The sequence below is a fragment of the Sander vitreus genome, chromosome 5, assembly GCF_031162955.1.
Source record: "Sander vitreus isolate 19-12246 chromosome 5, sanVit1, whole genome shotgun sequence".
NCBI classification, from domain to species: Eukaryota; Metazoa; Chordata; class Actinopteri; order Perciformes; family Percidae; genus Sander; species Sander vitreus.
The window spans coordinates 31,336,736-31,350,470 of record NC_135859.1 but is presented as its reverse complement, the minus strand read 5'-3'; the positions used below and the strand labels follow the sequence as shown (position 1 = coordinate 31,350,470).

Here is a 13,735-nt window from a genome sequence, read left to right as displayed (position 1 = left end):
CTGACGCGACGCTGCTGCTGCTGTACACATGTATGTTTCCCATAAACATAAACATGCTGTAAATATATACTGATTTGATTACAGCAAAGACAACGTCGGCAGTATTGACTGCAAAATAGGCTACAGAATATTTCGTTCTGCATTGCAAGTGCAGTATTTGAAAATCGACAATTCTTTTTTTTTTTTGTGACATTTATATCTGCATTTATGTCAAAACCTAGAGACTTTCAAAAATCAAAATGTCATTTATTAAATGTATGTGTTTCAAAATGACATATAAACATCTTTTTGTGTTCTATTTTGCCTGGAAACGCTTGCAACACGCGAAAACTGAGACGTGCGTGTCACGCAGGCAGTGTGCAAGCTCTAACCTGTTGACATGGGAGCCGAAATAAAAACGGACACGCCACGCAGGCAGTGTGCAGGAGCCCTTAACATAGTGAAAAATAATTTGTGTGTCTGCCCCATGATTCGGATCGGCTCCAAAATATAAGCGGTTCTTCCAGTTGGTCCATGCTTCACCCTTCCACCAAGTTTCATAGAAATCAGGCCAGAAGTTTTCTCTATAATCCTGCTGACAGACAGACAAACCAAGCCGAAAACATGAGTCCAGCTTCCTCTGGATGGAGCTCACACCCACACTGAGAGTTTCCAGTGGTGGAATGTAACTAAGTACATTTACTCAAGTCATGTACCTAAGTAGTACACATTTGAGGTACTTTTACTTTAGTTGAGTCTTTTCTTTTCATGCCACTTTCTACTTATACTACTACTACATTTCAGAGAGAAATATTCTACTTTTTACTCCACTTCATTAATCTGACAGCTTTAGTTACTAGTTACTTCACAAATTGAGTTTTTGCACACAGAACACATGTAGTTTATAAAATACGATGTTTTATTATAAATGAAACTGCCCAACAATATAACAGCCTACAAGTCCAGCTGAAATGATCAGCCGATTAAACACGTACAGCCATTTTCCACAGTATTTTTACAGTGTGGTATTAGTACTTTTACTTAAGTAAAGGGTCTGAATACTTCTTCCACCACTGGACAGTTTGTATTTCACTCTCTAGGATTGATTTATTTCCTGTTGACGTGAAGTGACCGTGCTGTGTCTCGAATACATCATCAACTCAGTTCAGCCATCTTGCGATTTAAAAAACACGCCCTTTTCCCTACAGGCCATAAATCCTCCATATAACATCTATATAGTCATCGCAGTGTTAGAAACCCCCTCACAAGATAAATGAAGTGTGGATGGTTACCAGATGATAAAGAAAAACATAGTTCTCACACACATCATATTGTTTTATCGGACTTTTCTCAAATCTCAATAGTAATACAAATATGTTATGATGTTATCTTATCGTGTTATGGTTCTGAAAATTGTCTGTCGTCCAAATGAATGATTCTGTGCAAGCTTTAGTTAGAAACTAACAATTTAAGTTTTTGTTTGACACATAAAGAATTTGGCCTTGCGGTGGAACACAGGCCATCAGTTTGATTATTTTACATGAACTTGCCATACTGTGATACATATTAGAGAAATTAGGCAATATTAGGCAAATAAAATCCCAGAGAATATCCCAGCATGCACTGGGCAATATGCAGAGTACACCAACACAAACACATTAACGCCAACAGGAACTCCAGATATTCCAGTTCACTTAACCCGGCATGTCTTTTAGAGACTGTGGGGGAGCAAACTCTCCATCAAAACAATAACTCAACACTAAACAATCAACAGTAATTGATTAATTTCCTGCTGAGTGACTAATGGATTAATTGAATACGATCCCCAATCTTCAACACAAGAATCATCTTCTTTAATCTTAAAGTAACCTCCTCACATCCCTGATGTATTATTGATGGTCAGCTTTTGTTTAAGGCCATTGATGCTGCTGTGCTGCATTGATGACTGTACAAAACCAAAATATAATGATAAAAGAATTGCGACATGCAGCCCTAATCTTATCCCTAATCTTAGTTATCCCTAATCTTAGTTATCCCTAATCTTACCTCTAATCGTTTCAAATTTCACTAATTCTCTTGCGCAGATTAAATTCTAATTTAGCTGACCTTTTTTGGTCTCTCTTTTGTAAAGTGCTGTAACACCCACGTTTTAACTCAGGAGTAAATTGTTTGTTTTACACAAATGCCAAACACTAGTACTGACACATAAGAAATTGATTGACCCCCCCCCGGGAACTCCTGGGGGTCCCCAGACCCCACCCCACTTTGGGAACCACTGGACTAAACAATTAAAATGATTGGCAGTTGCAGCCTTTTATTGATACAATACAATAAAAAACAAATGTATAATACTATTATACTGTGTTATACTCCTAGCAGCTGGAGACATAGTGGGAGAGAGAGGTTGAATTAAGCAGGGCAGAGAGAGAGAAAGAGAGAGAGAGAGAGAGAGAGAGAGAGAGCTGGGAGGAAGGTTATGATGGGAAATGTTAAGAGGTATTGATCATCTGAAGAAGTAGGCTACTGCACAAGTCCTCCGTTTGATCAGATACAAGCTGTGAAAGGAGCTCTAATCAACGCCATAAATACCGAGTATGCAAATGAGCTCAGGTGTGCATTTTAAATATGAACCAAGTGACCTCACAGATCATTTCTTACCTGTTTTTCCAGCATGATCATTCTCTCGGTATCATGACCTTCATGGAGTCTGTGTACAGGCGAGTTCAGGTTCACCGTTAGGCACACTCTTCCTCTGCCAGCATCTTGTTCTTCACGGAGATGGAATAAACGAGAAATCAAAAATAATAATGATGGATTTGAGCTAACTAGCTCTAACGCTGGGAGGCTAGTAGACAGCTACGGTGCTTTTATCCTTGAGAGAAATGTCCTCATTGGCTCCAGCATGTCTCGACATCCATATAAAAAGAAATTAAGGAGTGTTTGCTCACGGAGGAAAACACCACATCGGTCAGTAAACGGGGAGAGGAAAAAAACAACCAACGACCATCTGAGGGATGGCTAACGTTAGCGTGCTAGCCAGCTAAACCTCAGCGATTATCAGAATTTTATTTGTCTCCTCCTGCCTTCATCCATCGCCGCTCCGCTCCCTTCCAGTCAAAAGAATCCAACGGAAAAGTCTCCTTTATCATCGGTTCTCACGACTAAATCCGTGCCGTAGCCCGACGACGACATCCCAGTGAGGAATGGTCGGTCCGGGGGAAGATGTGGCTGATTTGACCAGTGTAACACTGATGCTTAAATGGATGCTGCTGAGGGGAATCTCAATCTCCGCTTTTACTAAGGCAAGACGCTGCCTGCTGCTGCTGCTGCTGCTGCTGCTGCTACGGTCGGAGAAGAGCATCTCAGAACAACGATGCTCCTGAACGCACCACACGACGCGGAGGCGAAACAGACGCTATTGAACACACCCCAATATAATACCCAAAATACATACTTTTAATTATGAATAATAATAATAATAATAAATACATATTTATTTTTATTTATTTATGTATAAACGAAATATTAAAGGAAAAAGTACATACTTTTAATTAGTTATAAAAACTAACAAGATAAACAAGATATTACATACTTCATATACATACAACAATTTAGGCAAAACGTATTAATTAAATAAGAAATAAAGGAAAATAATAATGAAAAGATTACCTAAGTTTAAGTTTAATAATAAAATATATAGAAAATACATATTTTATATACATAAAATTAAAGAAAAATAATAATAAAAATACATACTTTTAATTCTAAAATAAACAAATAATAAATAATACAAAAATATATTATTTTACTATTTTAAAACTGAATTGGATTATTTTTATTGATAGATTAATTTACGTCTCACTTTACTGTTGCAGCTGGTAAAGGTGGAGCTCATTTTAAATATGTTATACACTGCTGAGTAGCTCAATTTATAATATTATAACATGTTTTATTTGTTGATTATATTTTGTAATAATATTCGGAATCTGCAATGTAACTAGTAACTAAATGTATCAAATTAATTTAGCGAAGTAAAAAGCACAATATTTTTCTCTAAAATGTATTATAAAGTAACATAAAATGGAATTACTACAGTAAAAGTAGGCTTCCTCAAAATTAGTACAGTACTTGAGTAGCTATATATGTACAAAGCTACTTTCCACCACTGCAAAAAAAACGGTCCACTTACTATTTTTTTTGTCACCACTGAGCCATCTCCATGACAACGGAGGTAGAGGTTCATCGTAAATTCAAGATCATGATTTATTATGGTTTATTGTCACTCCGGTTATAATATAAATCCAATCTAATAAAATTAAATATTACAAAATTTAGTAAGCAATAAAAAAATATATTAACCAAAGAAAAATAGCGAATAGTAGTAAAATTTAAAAAGACACACAGCCTGACAGGCTCAACTCAGGGCAACATAAACCCGTACGTCTGCTCCCTCGCGTTGCACTCTGGGACTTTTATGTAAAACCAACATGGCGGCCGCCTGCACCAGAACGCTTTGTAAGGTCGGCAGGAGTATTTGGGAGTCTCCAGCCGCCCGCCGGCCCGGTACCGTCTCCTACTTGGTGGGGAATGTGAGCTCACGAGGGTTCAGGAGGGCGTACGGTACTGGCGTGTACCCCTCCGAGCTGTTGTCCTCTCTGCGGACAGGAGCAGGTGGCAGAGTGCTGGGCTGTGCCGTCCTGCTCGGTGGAGGTTTGGGTTTATATCACACAGTGAAGTTCAGGGTCCAGCAGCTCCTGGCCGAGGAGGAGACCAAGGTGAGTCCGCTCAGCTGAGCCTGTAACGCGGTCTCACTGTCAGCCGGTGTCCCGTTGATCTCCATTGGCAGTTTTCCATCCTTACCTAACTTTGTTATCTAATTACATCCACGAACGTCATGTCTGCAGACAGGGTCACCTAATCTAAGTACAAATACACAAGCACTGCATTTTTGAGTATTTACATTTTATGCTACTTTATGCTTCTACTCTACTGCATCTTAGAGAGTAATATTATTATTTTTTGTATGTGTCAGTACTAGTGTTTGGCATTTGTGTAAAACAAACAATTTAAACGTTTTAAAACGTGGGTGTTACAGCACCTACCCCATTACATTTATTTGACAGCGTTAATTACTAGTTACCATTTTGTTCAAGTACTGTACTTAAGTACAATATTGAGGTACTTGTACATTACTTGAGTATTTCAATTCAATGAAACTTTATGCTTCTACTCCACAACAATTCTGTAGGCGAATAGTGTACCTTTTATACTGCACTACATTTATTTTTACAGATTTAGTTACTTTACAGAATCGGAATAATATAAAAAATCAATTTATAAATGATGATGTCTTATGGATAAAGCTACCCGTATATAACGTAATTAAAATAAGCTCCATGTTTACCAGCTGTAACAGTTAAGAGAGAAACGCATTAATGCATCATTTTACCATTAAAGAATACACTTTCACATTTAGCAGATTTTATTCACAGTGCTCTATGTGTTTCCAATTACATTTGGTTTTAGTGTAAATCTGTAAAAACTGTAACAAAACATATAAATATACAGAGCAATAGTATACATTAGAATCAACCTGTAATGGTCGAGCCTCTCTCCTTCGCTGCCTGGTTCCAGGTCTCAGGAGGAGGTCTGAAGCTGACCCTGTACCAGTACAAGACCTGCCCGTTCTGCAGCAAGGTGCGAGCGTTTCTGGACTACCACGGGCTGCCGTACGAGATCGTGGAGGTGAACCCGGTGATGAGGAAGGAGATCAAGTGGTCGGTGTACAGAAAAGTTCCCATACTGATGGTGGATGGCGACGTGGTAAGACTGCTAAAACGTTTCCAAAACACTGGAGTCTCTTCACCTCAGATAAAGGTTACAAAATGAGTATTATTTTAATATTGCTGACACTTCTACTGCCAAAATATTTCTTTAAAGTAACCTCACACTCACAGAAAGGAACTTTCACAAAACCAGGGTTAACATTTAGTTAAAGGAACACGTTGACTTATTGGGACTTTAGCTTATTCACCGTATCCCCCAGAGTTAGATAAGTCCATACATAGCCTTCTCATCTCCGTGCGTGTAGTAACTCTGTTTGATGCACCCACCGCTAGCCTAGCTTAGCACAGATCCTGGAGATAACCGGCTCCATCTAGCCTACTGCTCCCAATAAGTGACAAAATAACACCAGCATTTTCCTATTTACATGATTCACATACATGATTTGAATAGTCACAGCGTGTACAAATAACAAGGTCACATGAGACACAGCCATCTTCTAACTGTTTACATACATGGATTTCTCTGCAACGTCATCACTGCTTGCGCACGCAACAAGGGGGCAGAAAGAAGACGTGTTTCATGTAGGTAGTAGTAGTAGTTGCCAAGGAGTTGTTGCGTGGTTAATTGTACAAACAGAGCCAGTGATGGGTGCCTGATGTTTAACAAAGCTAGGGGGAAGCATGGTTTTGCCAAACACCGGCGGAGGTTATGGCTTCAAGCCATAAGAAGGGCAGATTGGGGTCATATGCAAGAGTCAGGCTCCCATTGTATCAGTCAGAAAAGTTGCAGCTTGTTCAGTTGTTCAGCTAAGTGATATCTACCTGTCAGGGCTGTAGTACTCGAGTCCGGACCATAGACAGTTAAAGGTCCGGACTCTAGATAAGTTTAGACTGCTAGCTAAAGCGACGCCGATATTTTGCTAACGTTAGCGCAACAGCGTTAGCCTAGCCTGCTAGGTAAATATTACGACTGCCTTTGGAGTTTCTTATATCTGCGTCCACGTTGTCAACATAAGACCTGTGGCATTAGTGCTCCTTTTGTACCATCATTTTATTGAATGAAATATTAAGCTTCGCTCCTACGAGATGGGTGGGTTTTTATTACGTTACACACAAAGCTAACTGGCTATAGTTAGCCTGTACGTATGCTAGCGGACATTAGCTAACCACGACAGTGTTGTCGCCCTTTCGCCCACCATCAACCTCTGCTGCTAAAAACAGTCAACCTGCAGTGATGTTTTGAAATGGAGACACACATATCGTACCTATTCCCGGAAATCCTGGCCATTATTTTAAGGCATAAACCAACCATAGGGGTACACTCGGGTGTAACCCTGCTGCTAACATTGGCTATTACATTAGCCTAAAATGACAATTTTATTTATATATATATATAAATGCCATATATATATATATAAATATCTATATATATATATATATATATCTCTCTCTCTCACAGTAACACCTCAAAATTAAAGACAGACAAACAGATCCAACTAAAATCACGTTTTACTGAGTCAGCAGTTATATACAAACAATAAGGAAAGCTTCAATACTTCAGGTTGTTGCAGTAGCAGACCAGCTCACCAATCTGGCTTTCTGCCCCTGGTATGCGCACGCACCCTGTAATGTTTGTAAACAGGAAACCTGTGTATACTGGGAACTATATTCTCAGAAGGCGAAGAACTGCAACTTCTGCTACTTGGGCGGAGTGATTAGCGCAACACCTGAAAAGCACCGTTGTTACTCTGCTCCTCACCACGGGTCTTCTCTGGTGCTGCGAGCAAATCACTCCGCCCAAGTAGCAGTGCTTCGCCTTCTGAGAATATAGTTCCCAGTATGTATACGGTTAGAAGACGGTTGTGTCTCATGTGACCTTGTTATTTGTACACGCTGTGACTCTACAAATCACAACATGTAAATAGGAACATGTTGTTGTTATTTTGTCACTTATTGGGAGCAGTAGGCTAGATGGAGCCGGTTATCTCCAGGATCTGTGCTAAGCTAGGCTAGATGGAGCCGGTTACCTCCAGGATCTGTGCTAAGCTAGGCTAGCGGTGGGTGCGTCAGACAGAGTTACGACACGCACGGAGATGAGAAGGGTATGTATGGACTTATCTAACTCTGGGGGGATACGGGGGAATAAGCTAAAGTCCCAAAAAGTCAGCCTGTTCCTTTTAAAACTGGAGTAAAAAACAACAAAAAAACACCAGAGAGCTGCTTCAAGCTTTTTACAGCCTGATGAGAAAGTTTTTTTCCTTTTTTAATTCAGAAATCCAGCTGGTTGTTATTTATTTTTTCTGCATGAATGTGCAATTATTCTCAAAGAAACCATCCATGTCCTTTTTGTCTTTTCTATTTTTTGTTGCAGCAACTGAATGACTCGTCTGTCATCATCAGCTCCATCCAGACATATTTAATCAACAAGTAAGTTGTAGCTTTTCTCGTGTGATATGAAAATATGTTTTTTCTCAATAATTATTATAGTGTGACCAGTAAAATGTCAGGTCACCCAAAAGAAATTATTCAATGTTACGCTCTTTTTCTTTGTCGTGCGTGATAATCAACTGAATATCTTTGGGTTTTTGGTCTGTTGGTCGGACAAAACAAGACTTTTGAAGATGTCGCCTTGGACTGCGGGAAATTATAATGTAATTCTAAATGAAGGCGATAAATGTTGACAATAATCAGCAGATTAATCAATAATTAAAACAATTGTTACTTTTTTAAATTGCCCAGGCAAATAAAACCCAAACTATCATGCATGTGTATATACAACACTACAGGTAAGGGAGAAAATAAACTCAATATTTCTGTCATTTGGGTGCATTGACCCTTTTTTAAATGTGAACCATTTGTCATCCAGGGAGAGAAGCTTGTCTGAGATCCTTCACTGCTACCCTGAGATGAAGTCTGTGAACGAACGTGGGAAGGAGGTGACGGAGTACAGCAACAAATACTGGGTGATGCTGGGTGAGACTGAGATCACGGATATATACCCCGAGAAGGGAATGCAGAAGTAAGTCTGTGTAGCACACTTGTAAAAGGTGATCCTGAATTATTCCCGCAAATATGTAACGGTTTAGTCCACATCCCAAAAGTACAGTTTCTATAAATTACATTAAAGTCTTATTGCGACCACGATGTAAAGTGTACTCTGTGTTTTGTTTTCAGAGAGGAGATGAAGTGGCGTCAGTGGGCCGATGATTGGCTCGTGCATCTCATATCTCCCAACGTGTACCGGACTACCGGCGAGGCCCTGGCATCCTTTGACTACATTGTGCGCGAGGGCAAGTTTGGTACTTTTGAAGGTTTCTTTGCCAAATATGTCGGCGCTGCGGCCATGTTTCTCATCGCCAAAAGGCTGAAAAGTCGGTAAGTTGAAGTCATGTGCTAACAATGAGTTTAGTTTGTCTGGGAGACGGATGCAGTTGTGGGAAATGTTTCTGGTAGTTTCTTCTAGTAGTTAGGACTTGTAATTTATTTATTTTGGATGTCAAAGTAGTGTTTTTACGTTTCGTTGGACACAACAGACACAACCTGCAGGACGACGTCAGGCAGGATCTCTACAACGCCGTCAACGACTGGGTGGCAGCCATCGGCAAGAAGAGGAAGTTCATGGGTGGAGATCAGCCCAACCTGGCAGACCTGGTGAGAAAACTCACCTCTCATTTCCTCTCTCTTTCTTAACCCTTGTGTTGTCATCGGGTCAAATTTGACCCTCTTTCTAAATGTCTATTGGTGCGTTCACGCAACCTGGGAATAACGGGGACCGCCCCAGTGATTACGTTGTTTTTCCGACTGCCGGCGTTCACGTGGCCGGGATGTGTGTTGTTCTTCTGTTATATTGGCGTAGAGCATCAGGTGTGTGAAAACATGGAGGCCACAATAACAAAAGATTTGCTGCTGTTTTCTTATACGAGCATAGAAACAGGTGGACAGGTGTTTTGTTTGTGTTATCTGCAGGACAACCAACGGGAAAGGACCCGGATATGGTGGTGGTGTTGTTTTTTGTTTTTTTATACATAGGCCTATTTATGAATAATTTGAAACATGTTATGTCTGTGTATGTTTCTTGGCAGAGGCGTTTGTCCACAAACAGTTTATTGTCATTGAAATATGTTCAGTGAACCAAAGTCGCCTACATCAAACGTCAGTTGTCACCAACTGGGAAACTCGGTTAGCAAAATCTAGCCCCAGTTTCCCACCTCTGATTCCCACAGGAAGTGACGTGAATGATGTTTTCACTGGGAAAAATGTTTTTCCGATGCCTGTGAACGCACGGTATATCTTTTTAACTACCTAATTTTGATTACCCAAAAATAACATGGATGGTTCCATACAACGCGCTTCGCAAGTACAACAAAAGATCGGATCTCTACTTTCACTGAATTTTGGGTGTTTTATTCAATTTCTTTGCATTTGAAAAAAAATTAAAATAAATTCGAAACATTATCCCGCTTGAACGTTGACCCTTCTGTGATTATCCTTCCTTTAATATTAGTCTAAATCATTTATAATTTCTGCTATTTTTAACTCAAGAATTGGAATATAATTTCCTACAGATGAGATTTATTGACGTAGGATCGTAAAAACCTAAATGTAGTAATAAGTTTGTGTTCGTGGTGTTTCTACACCAAGTGAAAGGAAGTGAAAAGAAGTTAAACGTCCAAAAAAAACAAAACGCCAAAAACATTGAAAAAAGCGCCACAAGTGTCGGGGAAAAAAGAGGCAAAAACATGAGGAAAAAGTGAAAAACGTCAGTTTTGGCCCGGGAGGACGATGCATGGCCGAATGGAAGACAACACAAGGATTAATATTTTATTTTAATTTTTTCCTCTGGCGCCTCACATTTGTTACCATAGAGCAACGTTGTCTCTTTACTTTTCATTGTTTTCTGGTAAGGCAAGGCAGTTTTATTTATATAACACATTTCAGCAACAAGGCTATTCAGAGTGCTTTTTATTTATATATATATATATATATATATATATATATATATATATATATATATATATATATATATATATATATATATATATATATATATATATATATATATATATATATATATATATATATATATATATATAAAAAAATGCAAGAATAAAAGTTGCGGTGTAAGTGCGTAATAAACATCACAACCCTTACTGTTTTTTGGGTCACCTTTGCGTCTTTCTGCAGGCGGTGTTTGGTGTCCTCCGAGTGATGGAGGGCCTGCAGGCGTTTGACGACATGATGGATAACACCAAGGTCAAATACTGGTACCGGCGGATGGAAAGGGCGTCGCTCAATCACGAGGGCCGACAGGACTGAAGCTGAGCTGGAGTCAAACGGGTGAAGGAAGGAGAAGAGCGCACAACACCGAGAGCTTCCAGCCTCAGAAAGACTGAACAGTAAACGGCCAAGACACCCAGTCGGTGACCGGCGGCAGGAAGCAACAAGTCCTGCAAAAATTGTTGAACGGTTTGAGAACGGTCACCACTGCCCTGATTGTTTTTTTTTTTTTTTTCTTTTTCTGATAGAAACACAGGCGTTTAAACCTGTTAACTGCAGACATTTATGAAGATAAAGAGATCACACACATGAAAATACTGTCTACAGGTAGCTAATTTTACCATTTCATAACCAAGCTTCTCAAATCGGTTCATTTTAGGGCGTTTTACTGACCTCTACTGGTAAACTGTGGGGACTGAAACAATTCAAACAAGACAAGATTTAATTTAACACAGTAAAGTCACATTTTCAGAATGCAAACAAAACTAATAATTCGGCATATCTTTGATAAAGCACGTCTAACAATTTCCTGCACATAAGTTTGCTTTATTTTTCATAATGGGGCGGTGAAAATATTGTGTATTGTCCCTTTTAAGACAGCCTACTGGGTTTCCATGCAGATCTGGAGAGTTTTACACACTTACGTTAATGGTGTCACAAAAATTTGCAATATGGGAACTGCTATTTCACACAATACTGTATAATTATTTTTAATTGTTTATTTCAGTGGTTGTCAACCAAAGATGTTGTTCCTGCAAGGACTCACAAGCTTATATTTATGAAAAATAAAACCGCTAAGTTCATCATTTAATTTGAAGGCAGACCTATTCAGATCATCGCCGCTTTGTCTGGAATAAAAGTGGATGTTTAGGTTTTCTTCGAGGTTCAGTAGTCTGTGTAAACCTGTTCCAGGTACCATGAGATCTTATTTATTTCAGGTGATTGTTTCTCTGGAACTGAGATCAATAAGCTGTTCTGCTGGTGTTCTCTTTAGGGTAAAATGTAGGAACTGGTAAGCTGCCAGTTTGAATGTACTTAATATGCAAACTGCAGATTAATTTCTTGAATTAATTGTATTAAAACCAACTCTTGTGCATAGTTGTGAAAAGGTGAAAATAAAAAAGGAAACCTGAAGTTGTTTTAAGTACTAATTACACATTAACATATTAGAAGCTTAAACCTTAAATTGTTGATTTAGACAACTAATAAAGATCAGAAGTGTCCAAACTAGGGTAAACAAACACGACATTGACAAAATGTGATACCGATTTTGAACATTACGATAGATATTCATTTCGATATTTTGAAACATATGGAAAATTACAAAAGTTACGGAAAAAGCATCCTAACAATATTCATAGATTCATAATATAGTGCACAGTGAGACTTATATACAGCTCCGTAGTGCGGCTGGACCACAGGTCGGTCGTGAATGAAAAATATTCAGTCTATCCGACTCCAAACTCTTGCGGGATAGCTACCGGTGAGAAATAGGTGCGGGATGGGATTTGGTACCGTTTGTTCAGTTCATTCGGAAGCTTCTTGAAGCCTTTTTTTTTTTGCATCCACTGTGTGGATGGGCATTATATCTTTGGCCAAATAATACGTTATAGCATTGGTGATTTCGGTAAGTTTCGGTAAGAGTTTTTGTCGTACTTTGTGCCACTAGCAAAACCACTCGCTAGCGAGGCTCGTTTGGCTAGCTCTGGCGTATTAACTGCAACAGGGTTTTTTTGGGATAGTATCATGCACTCATGATTCGGTATGTTTTGTTATCTATTTCTTCATTTACACTGTCACTCTGTCGAAATACGCACACGTCACGCGCAGCGGATAAGATATGCTTTTGGTGTGGGAGATCTGGGTTCGATTCCCACTGCGATACATCAACCAACGTGTCCCTGAGCAAGACACTTAACCCCTAGTCGCTCCAGAGGCGTGTGACCTCTGACATATATAGCAATTGTAAGTCGCTTTGGATAAAAGCGTCAGCTAAATGACATGTAATGTAATATCACGTGGTGGAAATGATTATAGCGTTTAAAGCAGGCTCTAAATCAAACAACTAAGCCCCAGCCAACGGACAGGACGCAGCGCTCCACAAATATTGCATACTTACTGTGACACTTTCGATAACATTGCGCAACGTGATATTGCGATAACGATATTAAGTTGATATATCATGCACCCCTAGTCCAAACTAGCTGAATGTGGTTTATTTTTTTCTTCCTTTTGAAAATATTTATGAAGGGTCAAAAAACAAAACAAACCCAGAAGACTTTCAGTGAACTGCTGAGGTTTCATTTCAGACATTTAGTTTACAGATGAAGATTACAATCATTCTGCTAATACACCTGTACAATACTCTAAGTTATAATCAGACCTCTGCTCCTCAGTGACTTTCATTTTACTTTAAAGTGCTGTCATTCTAAGATTTGTTTCAACATGACGATCAAATCATTTTTAGAAAATATTGACTAATGCACTTCAGCAGTTAAACCTCATATTTATACACATTTGTAATCTTGAGAACTTCATTTACAATGATTCAACGACCGCTCATCAGACCACACGTCTTTGCTCCACATGGGGAATTTTTAAAACAAATAAATAGCAAAAAAAAGTTCAAATCATTCAACACAATTTTGATTTGAACAGTGACTGTTGAAATAAAAACAAACAGTGACCAAATT

The 13,735-nt window shown here is 39.0% G+C and overlaps 3 protein-coding genes across 4 annotated transcripts in view; 1 reads left to right on the top strand and 2 right to left on the bottom strand.

The window, feature by feature from the left end:
* LOC144518654 (ral guanine nucleotide dissociation stimulator-like) overlaps positions 1-3,235 on the bottom strand; it is a 63,644-nt gene extending 60,409 nt beyond the window's left edge. The window contains exon 1 of the mRNA XM_078251481.1: positions 2,638-3,235. Within this exon, the coding sequence (XP_078107607.1) occupies positions 2,638-2,658 (21 nt within the window). The 5' untranslated portion in view covers positions 2,659-3,235. The remainder of the gene's footprint in view (positions 1-2,637) is intronic.
* A 1,202-nt stretch (positions 3,236-4,437) lies between these two features.
* Positions 4,438-12,176, top strand: ptgesl (prostaglandin E synthase 2-like). Of its 2 annotated transcripts, none has more exons than XM_078251472.1 (7): positions 4,438-4,754; positions 5,614-5,856; positions 8,137-8,192; positions 8,632-8,784; positions 8,940-9,140; positions 9,299-9,416; positions 10,950-12,176. In XM_078251472.1, the coding sequence occupies exons 1-7, from the start codon at positions 4,467-4,469 to the stop codon at positions 11,079-11,081; spliced, it is 1,191 nt and encodes a 396-aa protein (XP_078107598.1). In that variant the 5' UTR covers positions 4,438-4,466; the 3' UTR covers positions 11,082-12,176. The 2 variants fall into 2 exon arrangements, with proteins under 2 accessions (XP_078107598.1, XP_078107599.1); XM_078251473.1 differs by having other exon boundaries at positions 4,440-4,754; positions 5,614-5,802.
* A 1,356-nt stretch (positions 12,177-13,532) lies between these two features.
* gle1 (GLE1 RNA export mediator) overlaps positions 13,533-13,735 on the bottom strand; it is a 12,022-nt gene continuing 11,819 nt past the window's right edge. Inside the window, exon 15 of the mRNA XM_078251471.1 lies at positions 13,533-13,735. This exon is cut by the window's right edge and continues 668 nt beyond it. The gene's annotated coding sequence lies outside the window, so the exon portion shown is untranslated.